This window comes from Thunnus albacares, chromosome 11, assembly GCF_914725855.1.
Source record: "Thunnus albacares chromosome 11, fThuAlb1.1, whole genome shotgun sequence".
Taxonomy (NCBI): Eukaryota; Metazoa; Chordata; class Actinopteri; order Scombriformes; family Scombridae; genus Thunnus; species Thunnus albacares.
The window spans coordinates 1,999,635-2,010,788 of record NC_058116.1 but is presented as its reverse complement, the minus strand read 5'-3'; the positions used below and the strand labels follow the sequence as shown (position 1 = coordinate 2,010,788).

The 11,154-nt window shown below is 39.4% G+C and overlaps 1 protein-coding gene across 2 annotated transcripts; it reads left to right on the top strand.

Moving 5' to 3' along the window:
- Nucleotides 1-8,484, top strand: dusp19a (dual specificity phosphatase 19a). 2 transcript variants are annotated; one of them, XM_044366208.1, is made up of 6 exons: nucleotides 1-439; nucleotides 2,891-3,176; nucleotides 4,161-4,207; nucleotides 4,394-4,546; nucleotides 7,135-7,358; nucleotides 8,400-8,484. In XM_044366208.1, exons 2-5 carry the CDS (start codon nucleotides 2,954-2,956, stop codon nucleotides 7,339-7,341), a joined length of 630 nt encoding a protein of 209 aa, XP_044222143.1. In that variant the 5' UTR covers nucleotides 1-439; nucleotides 2,891-2,953; the 3' UTR covers nucleotides 7,342-7,358; nucleotides 8,400-8,484. The 2 variants fall into 2 exon arrangements, with proteins under 2 accessions (XP_044222143.1, XP_044222142.1); XM_044366207.1 differs by having other exon boundaries at nucleotides 7,135-8,465.
- Nucleotides 8,485-11,154: the final 2,670 nt, after the last annotated feature.

Genomic DNA, 11,154 nt, shown 5'->3' with positions numbered 1-11,154 from the left:
TACATGTCAAAGAATCTTTATTGATTTAACTATAGTATAGGTCTGTATTATTAGTTATGTATGTGGTAGTTTTGTCACTGTTACAGAGCCCTAGAGAGATGGACAGGCAGCAGGTCTCATGTTACACAGCAGCGGTTCAGTCTCACCTCCAGCAAAATTGGTCCAGTTCACAGTTCAGCCCGCTTGGGATAGACGGACTACAGGACTACAGCTAGTAAGACTAGATTTGTTGTTGACCTGGTCTAACGTGGGCAAGGTTTAGTCAGCAGTAGGAACCTGGACCAGAGAGATGAGAGGAGAAGTGTGTTTCTTTTCTGGAAAGTGAGCTGGATCACCACTCTAGTTTGGTGTCTGGGGTTTAAACTGGACTATCTGCCATCAGCTGAACGAGAGTCATTCTGAGCTGAGCCGGACCAAAGCTGAACATCTGAAGAAACAGGTTTCTTGCACATATAGGATACATGTACATACAGTACATGACATTTGGTCTTATTGACTTATTTCTGAACTCATATTATTGTTCTAGCTGAAATGAATAGTGAATGCTTACCTGATTGGATCTACCTGATGGTCATGTTATCTATATTAATAATAATCATAACTATCATATACAGTAGGATCAACAAAATAATGAACCGCTGTATAAGCTGAACTTCTCACTGTCAAATTTAAAATATTCAGTTTGTTTCTAACTTTTGGTGACTTTACAGTTTAGAATTTGTGTTGTAATGTTCACCACTACTACAGGCTACTGTGTCACTAAGGCATACATAACATGTAACATCAACATATCTACATGACTTTTATTGATGCTAAGTTCACTGGAGATATTTGTTCAAATTGACTGGCAAGACTTAGTTCCAATCCTGAAAGGAACCATAACAGCACAGATGCTGCAAATTATGTTACTGCATAATAATATTATATAAAGATGCTGATCACAGTTGCCAAAAGAAGTTTGAAATTATTGTCTACTTTCCTTTTTGTTTCTTTGGTATATCAATGAGAACACACTGAAAAATTAAAAAAAATACAGAAACTGAGAGGCTGGAATAGGCACAACACTGCTTTGAGCTGAATGCTAACATCAGCTAATAATAATTAGCATGCTAATAAGCCCACAATGACAATGTGAAGATGCTGATGTTTAGCAGATGTAATGTTTACCATGTTCGCCATCTTAGTTTAGGGTTTTAGTATGCTACCATGTGCTAAACACAAAGCGAATGAATCCATTTCTGTAGCAAATTCCATGGCAGCCCATCAAATAGTTGTCAAGATATTTCACTCACAAATGTCAACCCTCTAGTCTGTAACTGAGATATTTTAGTCAGTGTGGACCAAAGTGGTGGACCTAGCAACTTACAGACCAATAGAGCAAAAAGTGATCACCTGCAAGATCTTGGATTTGAGTCTGCATTTGATGAGGAGCCAGAAAAGAAATCAAGATCAGTGTCACATGAGACCTTTTAGATAACCTGGTTGAAAACTTTGCAGCAACATTCTGGAGCACTTGTAAGCAATCCAGGGATGTTTTGTTAAGGCAGGTGAAAAGAAAGTTCCACTCATCAAAAATGGAAGGCATAAAATGTGTGATGGACCATTTCCATCTCTGCTTGAGATTAATTTGGCCTAGTACCTCAGTTTAAAAGAAAAAAAAATAGTGACATCTAGATTTCTGAGGGTAAATTTAACAGATAATCAGGGACAAACAACAGTGTCACCTTAGGGACGAGGCTTACTGGGGCACAAATAAGAGCTCAAAGAATGAGGTTGGCGAAATTCTACATTTGTCTTTTTGTTAACAAACCAAAGACTAATCCCTCTCTCAATACTTGAGATTCCTACCCTGTCTGTGGTACTCAGTCCAAAGCCCATTAGTTCCTACAGAGGATGTAAATCTTTATAAATGTGTTTACAAATGTATGAGTTTTAAAAAAAATTGTAAAGCAGCTGGCCATTGTAGTTTTTAACAAATGTTACTCAAACAGGAATAAATGGTGCTTTTTGGGGGACTATTTTCAGTGGTGGATTATTATACATACAATGTATTTAAATCAGCAGGACAGTGTATGTGGGATTGAGTCAAAATAAACTACAGTGTGTGTGTTCATGGTAATGAAGCAATATGTCACCTAGTGAAACAGTGTGGCTCACTGATGTGTTTTTAATAGTCTTTGGAAAACAATGGAGTCTCTATAGTACTGAGGAATAAAATAAATCAGGCTTTGTTGACAATAAGAATAAAGAATAAGAATGATTAAGTTCTTAATTAACAAAACTATATGCTGTCTAATTCTTAATAGAGTTCATGCAGTTATGTAGAACAAAATTTGACATTATGAGGCTTAAAACTGATATTAAATTGAATATCATCTCTACAGCATTGATGGTAAATGGATTGTACTTGTATAGCACCTTTCAAGTCTTCTGACCACTCAAAGCTCTTTTACACTATGAATCACATACACCTATTCACACACATTCATACGCTGAATGGGTACAGGGGCTACCATGCAAGGTCCCAACTTGCCCATCAAGGGAAATCTAGTCATTCACACACATTCACACACTGATGGCACAGCCATCAGGAACAATTAAGGGTTAAGTATCTTGCCCAAAGACACATCGAAATGCAGACTGGAGGAGTCGGGAATCGAACCGCCAATCGAAACCGATTAGTGGATGACCCGCCCTAATGAGATTAACTTTTAAATTACTTAATTACTTATCTACCCATGGGGGAGCATATACAAAGCAAACAAAATAGGACATAGTACAGAACCGAGTTGCAGATAAGGATGCATGATTGGCAACAGAAACAGAAAATTGTTACACTCCAGGCCTGACATGAGTAGTATCATCTAACTGCCTTTTATTTATCTTTCAGGTCCACTCCAGCCTGGTCCAGTCCAGTTCAGCACAGTCTAGTTCATTCCAGTTTGGTTTGGTCATGCAGTCCCTGGCGGAGGAGATCCAGAGTTTCTCTCGGACACGACTGAAAAAGCAGTGTACTCGTGTGACATCCCTGAGTGGCCGCCGCATCATCGAGACCTGGAAGGGTTCTACAATCACTGTGGTTGAAGACCCTGTCCCCACAGAGAGGATGCTGGGATATGTACCTGACACTTCCTGGGACCTGCAGGTCGGCACGGTCAAGCCCTACCTGCTGCTGGGTGAGTGAACGAGACACACAGTGACTGACTGGAAACACAGAAACCAAACTAAATCATTGTTAACCACTGTTGACCACCATTGGAGTCATTAGGCAACCCCCTAAATTCTGTGAGAACGGACAGAAATGGACTTGCATCAAAAAACAAATTGCCTTCAGTCATTTTTGGTTCAATTTGTGTAGATAAGGTGAAGAAACACATGAAAAAGGATGAAGTGGTGAATTGTGGTAAAACTAGTCCAAACTGGATAGCGCTCATTCCAGTTAGTCATGATGTCCAAATCATAACTACAATTGGCCCAATAATTATTGAGACCAACAACAGGAAACACTCCCAAATGTGTGTCCCCCTCTTAACTAAATACCTCACCAATTGACTGAGTGACTGACTGACCAAGTTTACTGAAAACTAAACAAATCATTTAAACACAATTTACATCAGTATAAATGAATCCAAAGATGAATATTCATATCAGATGCTAAAATATAACCAGAACAAACATATAAAAGGTGACTCAAGAACCTTTTTTGGTTGATCACTCTTCTTCATTAAGGCACCGGTATAAAAAATACTCTTCTATAATAAAGACAAAAAGACAAAAAGGGGCATGAACCCACCAGCAGCTAGTCCAAGTGATGGATAGGTCCACCCCTTCCCCCACCCTGTTCTGGAAGTCACCTTCAGTCCACCAACACAGATAACTGCTGAGCTCATGCGTCCCAGCTTGAGTAGATGGTAACATGAGCCCAGACGTGGGGGAGGACTGGGGGAGATGTGACCCATCAGGGCTCACAGGTTCACAGGTAGAACATAAATGACCCTGTGACCTGCAGTAGACGCTGTGCACAGACACAGCAGATTGTCCCTTTCAGGCTGGCTATTTGGTTCAGCACCCTGGACAGCGTCTTGTACCAAAGCAGTTCAAAAACAAATCCTGAATTTGCTAACCAATTAACTACAGTAATTCACTGTGTGTGTGTGTAGGTTCTCAAGATGCTGCACATGACTTTGGCACTCTGAGAAAACACAAGGTTAGTTTTTTTTCTCCTACTAACCTGAAAACCCAGTAAAACAACAGATTTTCTACAAGCAAAACAGGACACTGCTGTATTGCTCATAACTGCCTGGATGTTACTGTTACTGCCATGTTATTCTTGTTTGTTTGTCATCATTTTCACTCAAGGATTATAGTTATAATGTTAAAGTTTCTTCCTCAGGTGTCTCACATTCTGAATGTGGCCTTCGGGGTGGAGAACGTGTTTCCTGACCTGTTCATCTATAAGACTGTCAGCATTCTGGATCATCCCGACACTGATCTGCTGCTTCACATCCAGGACTGTTGTGACTTCATCCAGCAGGCTCGCAGTGAGGTAAAGCATCACTGTTGATGTGTGTGTGCATCATAGAGCTGCAGCTATATTCATTATTTACAAATATATCAATGCATTTACCAATGACGCAATCAAGTGGTGTACAAAATGTTGCAAAATAAAGCTAAATGTCTAAAGTGTTTCTTCAAACTGCTCTTTCAGTCTGACAGACAGTTGAAAAACCTAAAGAGATTCTATGATAGGAAACAGAGAAAATGTTAAATCGATTAATTTACAAATTGTTTTTTTAAATAAAACAATATTAAAAAGTGAATCCTCTTCAAACATCCTGTCTGACTTTGCAGAAAGATCCCTCATGCCATGCCCATCTCTAAACTGCTATGGTGCAGTCACAAATTGTGTGCAAAATGACTAGCTTAAGTATTGTTGTGAACACACAGAAACAGGAGCTGCAGCATTAAAATGAAACTGGAAAAGAAAAAAACAAGGAAGGTGAAAGCTGCTGTAGTTCAGGTGGAAACAAATGGCCAGATCAAGTCAAAGAAACAATCCCATAATGCTAAGGGATTATGGGTAGAAGTACACAGATGTAAGGGTAAAAACAGGGAGTGTTGACATGGGACACATGTTTCAACATCTTCTCTCCTCTCCTCATTTCTCCTCTCCTCCCAGTGTTTCCTCCTCTCCTCTCCTTCTCTGTTTTGAATAATAGATGTGTAGTTTTGTTCATGTTTTATTAAACTGCACACAGATCAGATCTCAGTGTCATACAAGCTTTTAGCAGTGAAGTCTGAGGCTCACCTTAACATGACACCACACACACACACACACACACACACACACACACACAGAATCATTAGGCAGTCATTAGGGGTGTTTGATTACAGGAAGTTTGTGTGTTCATTATGATATGTTTCTGTGTGTGTGTGTGTGTGTGTGTGTGTGTGTGTGTGTGTGGTAATTCCAACCCCGATAATCAAATTGATGCTTTTACTTTGAAATGCAGGGTTAGATTACCCAGCAAGCCATCTGGCTGGTAATGACCCTCAGTTATTGATGCTGTCATGACAACAACAACAACCACAACAGCATCATGTGAATGAGTTCAAAATTGTAGTCAAATATTCTGGGGTGCCTTTCACAAATTACAAAATTACAAAAAATGCTCACATTTTCAGGTATTTTTCTGAGCTTCTGGATCCTTTTAAGACAAAACCCCTAAAGTTCAGGAAAATTGCACCCCATGTATCTGGGTTTTTGTGAAATTTTTGACTTTTTCCAGAAATTTTGCATTTCACACAAACTTTACTGTTTATACCCGACTTTCTTCTGTCTGTACCCACATTTTTGTGTTTCTATCCACATTTTTGTTCTTATCTTCTTACCCAGTTCTTACCCAAATCTGAGGGTACATCTCAGAAGTATTGGATTTGTTTTCATTCATATCTTAAAATTTTTTAGTTTTAGACTTTTAGAGTTTTTACCCAGATTAACACAATTTTCAGGTCTGTTCTACTCGAATGTTCAGGTTCAGGTATGTACTCAGGTTTTCATCATTTTTTTTAACTTGTTGGCTTTTGGTGCAAAGAAAAAAATACAAAAGTTGCCGAGCCTGAATGTTTAACAGTCTGCCTTAATGGACAATGACATTTTGGGAAAAAGTCCTGTTTTCCATCCCACCCAGCTCAGATGAGAAGGCTGATATCAGTTCGGTTCTGGCTGCAGTGAAGACAACCTTGCAGTGTGGTTCAGCCTGATAACTGGGACACAGCTGTGTTGTAAATCTTCCATGTGAAGGAAAAGTACATGCTGTAATGGAGAAGCTAATGAGGATCCAAAGACACTGACAAACAAACAAGTCATCTATTAAGTAAACAGCAGCATCTGAAAGATGAAGCTTGTGGTGTGAAGCTTCGCGTGGCAGGTTTGAACTCAGAGCAGCAACCTTGTTATGTTGGTATCTATAGCCCTCTAGTGTTCAAAGAGTATCATTTCAATTTATGTATGAATCCCACCAGCGTCATAGTTTCCACTCACTGACTCCTAAAAACACAATGATACACTATTTACGTTTGGTGTGTCTCAGAAGATCAATCTAAGTTATTTCAGGAAGCTTCTTGAGGTGAATGTTCTAAAGTCAAAGGTTAGGATGGTTGTGGACTTGAACAACTGTTTAGTGTCACCAGATCAGAGAATAAAAGCTTGAGGATGTCTCCAACTATAAATATCATCAATATTTTTATAGAAATGACTATGTAATGTGAAAGGACTTGCTAGCAGTGACAACCCCACAGAGTTCTCACTAACTCTGCAAAACCTTTTATCCTATTTTATGTTGTAGTTTTGGTTTCACTGTTTGGTTCACTCAGTGTTCACATTAGCGTCATTTCCATCAGCAGCTGTTTTCAGCAAACAAGCTCTGATAAACCCACTGTACACTACCTGCTCAGCACCAAACAGCAGACAGACAACATCCTGCTGGTGAGGAATATGGAACATTTAGAACATCAACTTTATAAGGAAACAGTTTGTCTTGACTGTGTGTTTATCATCTTCTGCCCCCAAGTGGGCAAAAAATCAGTAATGCAGCTTTAATATATTAACATTTACATCCTTCTCCCTCTTAGAAAGGTGTGGTGTTGGTCCACTGTAATGCTGGTGTATCACGGGCACCGGCAGTGGTCATTGGCTACCTAATGTCATGTGACGACCAGTCGTTTGATGACGCCCTCTTGTTGGTCAAGTCAGCTCGGCCTGCCTCCTGCCCCAACCCTGGCTTCCTGGAACAACTGAGGAACTACAAAACACCAACGATGAATGGATCCAAACACTAAAGGATGAAGAGAAAATGGTTAGAAAGTTTAGGAACAAATAAGTTTGCTTTTAATGAGAACATTTTTAAGTAATTCCAAAAACTGAAATAAGTATTTTAGGAAACAAATATTTGGGATTTTTACAATGTAGGATCTGTTTTTGGACTCAGTAGAATTTGTTTGGTTCTGCTCTGGTTTAATGATCCTGAAAAATCAGAGCAGATGATTTTTAGAAGGTGAGGTTGCTATAAAATACTGCACACCTCTTCAGTTTTTTAAAATGGTCTTGACACAAGATACCACATGCTAGAAATGTAGATGAATTTGTTAAAGGGTTATCCAAGGAGGGTTGAATCGAGGGCAACTTGGTTGTAGATACTCGAAGACATTTTGCCTCTCATCCAAGGCACTTCTTCAGTTCTAACCAACTGGTGGAGAGTCCCAGGTATTTAACCTCTATGGGGTCGTTATCAAGGTCATTGATACCACTTGGTTCGTTAGTGCTCCTGGCTGGTTGTAACAACAGTGGTTAGAGTTGTTGGAGTCACCTGAGGCCAACTGTAAATGACAGTCATTGAAGTTGTTGTATGAGGCCAAACGTGAATGGTTGTTAAGTCTCCTGACTCACATGACTCTGACTCTTAAAAACTGTTGTTACAAACAGCTAGGAGCACTAATGAACCAAGTGGTACAGTATCAATGACCTTGATAACAACCCCACAGAGCTTAAATACCTGAGACTCCCTGTCCCTTGGATGAGAGGCGGACGTCTTCAAGTATCTACAATCAAGTCCAGATGCCCTCGATTCAACCCTCCTTGGATAACCATGACCTGGATGACTGAGAATCTTCACAGACATCTTGTTAAAGGGTTCATGTGAATTCCAAAAAAGTATTTCTCTCTTCCATTTAGTGGTATCTGTCTATGCAGATAATATTGATTTTATTTGTTGAGATTTGAGACAAAATGACAACATTGACTCAAAAAGACAATTTTCTTGTTTGGGTGTTATTATTGATAATGTCTTGTTTGTGTTTTGGTGCTGTTGTTCTCATAGTCATCTCTGTGTTTTGTTAAGTTTGATTAATCTCTGTGGGGAAATTCATCCTCTGCATTTGACCCATCCTCGCTGTTTCAGAGTGGCAGGCAGCCACAAACTTCAGTGAATAAAAACTTAAATGAAAGAAGCGCATGTTTACTATAACTGGTCACTCTTAATACTTTTGAGTATTTAACAATTTTGAAATGATAAGGCTGGTAATTTTCAATCTTCAGAGCAAGACCTTAGCAAGATCAATGTGTCTGGATGAGACTTTCTTCCTCTGTGACTGTGTGTTAATCATCAATCAATCAATTTTATTTATATAGCACCTTTGAAACAAATCAAATGCAATTCAAAGTACTGTACAAGCAACTGAACAAAACATTAATTGAATCAGACATCAATAAAAGATAGGTGATTAAGATAATAAACAATAAATAATAAAAGATAATACAGGCAATAAAAATTACAAAAATAAAATACTACACAAAATAAATTGATTAAAAGTGACTATAGTAAAAAAGAAAAATGTTAATAAAATAAATAATAATGATAATATTAAATAAAATAAGTATAAATAATAAAACCATAAAATTATAAAACACTACATAAAAGCCAGACTCAATAAATGGGTCTTTAGTTTATGTTTAAAAATACCTATATTTTCGACTCCTCTCAGATCCTGTGGAAGGCTGTTCCAGCGGCTCGGAGCGTAGTGGCTGAAAACAGCATCGCCAAATATTTTTGTTCTGCTTTGTGGAACAACTAAAAGAGAAGAACCAGAGGATCTGAAATGCCTTCCTGGTTCATAGACCAAAAGCATTTCTGAGAGGTAGTCTGGTGCAAGGACATGTAGTGCCTCATAAGAACTCTCGAAAACAGCCAACCAGTGTAAAGACTTTAAAACAGGTACAATGTCCTCTCTTCTTTTGGTCTTAGTCAGCACAAAGACCAAAAGCATGGATGTATTAAAATAACTGGATACCAATCTCCACAATGAGGGTCAAACCTAACATGCAGATTAGAGACTGAGGAGGAAAGGCGTATGTCCTGGTCCTGGTTAAAGGTGAGATGAGGTATAGGGGAGGACTGAACCTGATGTGGAGTGCTAACAGGGAGAGCTTCAGTTATGCTGCCGTTCAACTGAAGGATATTTGTGCTCATCCAGGATTTGGGGCAGTTTTGATGTACAGCTGGGTATCATCAGCATAGTAATGAAAAGGAATCCCATGTCTGCTGATGACACTGCTAATGGTGGTGTGGAGGCGCTCTAAGACCCTGTTTACACTTGGTTTTAAAATATGTCTTGGGGCTTGAATCACAAGTGGACGGGACTAAATACAAGTATAAGCAACCACCAAGACGCATTGTGATCCGATCATTCCAACCACTTGCCGAGGTGGTCTGGGGCACATTTGACCATGTATCTTTTGTAGTGTAAACACTAATGTGACCTGGTGCATCCCTGACAAGGTCATAACAGGAAAATACATCATCAATGCAGGACGGGGTAGTTGTTTTGATGACAGCATGCCAATACCAAATGACTTTGTCCTGCCAATCTTAACAGTTGGAACAGCCTGTACACGTATATTAGTTCTTGAAACATTTTTGTTTTCTTAGCTAGCCTGTGCGAAACAAATCTGGCACTTATCTCGTGACTGATGTAATAACAGTGCGTGGGGCCCTTTGACCTTCTGGTGGAAGTGATGTAGGCAGTAACAAAAATCTCAATACAAGTGGTCAGCTGGGCACCTTGGAGATGCATGACAGACACAGGTGTGAACAGCGATGTGTCTCGGCTCTCCACTTGTTTTCAGATCACCAAAATGCATTTTAAAACCAAGTGTAAACAGCCTCCAAGAGGATAGCGTGATCCACATTGACAAATGGAACACTCAGGACAAGGATAATCAGGAGAGAAGGGGACCCTGCATCAGCTGCCATCGGTATGTCATTCATAATCCTGAGCAGAGCTGTTTCAGTGCTGTGTGCTGAACCAAAACCTGACCAAAAATTTTCACGTAGTTATTAGTAACCAATTAATAATTCAAAGGCCAAGGAGCACATATTAACTAATTAAGTTTCTATAAATTGTTGATTATGATTCTTTAAACAGTAACTGAGACATAGGCTGTTTTTCCCATTTTAATACTGTTCTCCCTTCCCACATTTGTAAAGGCCCAAATGCACTGAAAGCGTCTGACGCGCGCATTTTGAAGTATTGTTTGAAATGTCTGAATGCGCACCAAAAGCGTTATGAGGCATGTCAAACTTGTCACACCTACTCTGACCTTGTTTTGATTTTGGAGCATCAAATGAGGACCCAGCGACAAAAGCTGTGTTTTCTGCAGCTGAAAAAGAGAGATAGTGCGAGAGAGATAGTGCGAGAGAGCAGAGAGCACCAGTGAGAGAAAGACAGAGAGAGAGAGAGAGAGAGAGAGAGAGACAGAGAGACAGAGAGAGAGCAGTGGTGGTCGAGCAAGGAGAGCCTACAGCAGTAGAGTGAATAAGAGAAATATGTTATTTTCTGATTGTTTCATGGTGGTTAAGTTCTAAAGCACAAATAAATAACCAACAAACGCTCAACTGACTTACTGTGGAAACAGAAGCTCTTTGTTTCAATTTCATTTTCCTCCTCTGCATTTCTCCTTTTCATTCATTCATTACATCCAACCAATGCAGCAGTAAATACAAAGAACAGGACAAATCTGTGTTAGTTCTGTGGTGCTGGCATTTCAAATCTGATGCCTGCAGTGCGTTATAGGAGAAATAAATAATGATGTACGTC

What these genes read in the sequence shown, in the direction of transcription:
- dusp19a (XM_044366208.1), top strand. Translation starts at nt 2,954, where the DNA reads ATGCAGTCCCTGGCGGAGGAGATCCAGAGTTTCTCTCGGACACGACTG. An exon ending in CAAGCCCTACCTGCTGCTGG is followed by an intron (nt 3,177 to 4,160) that starts GTGAGTGAACGA and finishes GTGTGTGTGTAG; the next exon opens with GTTCTCAAGATGCTGCACAT. An exon ending in GCACTCTGAGAAAACACAAG is followed by an intron (nt 4,208 to 4,393) that starts GTTAGTTTTTTT and finishes TTTCTTCCTCAG; the next exon opens with GTGTCTCACATTCTGAATGT.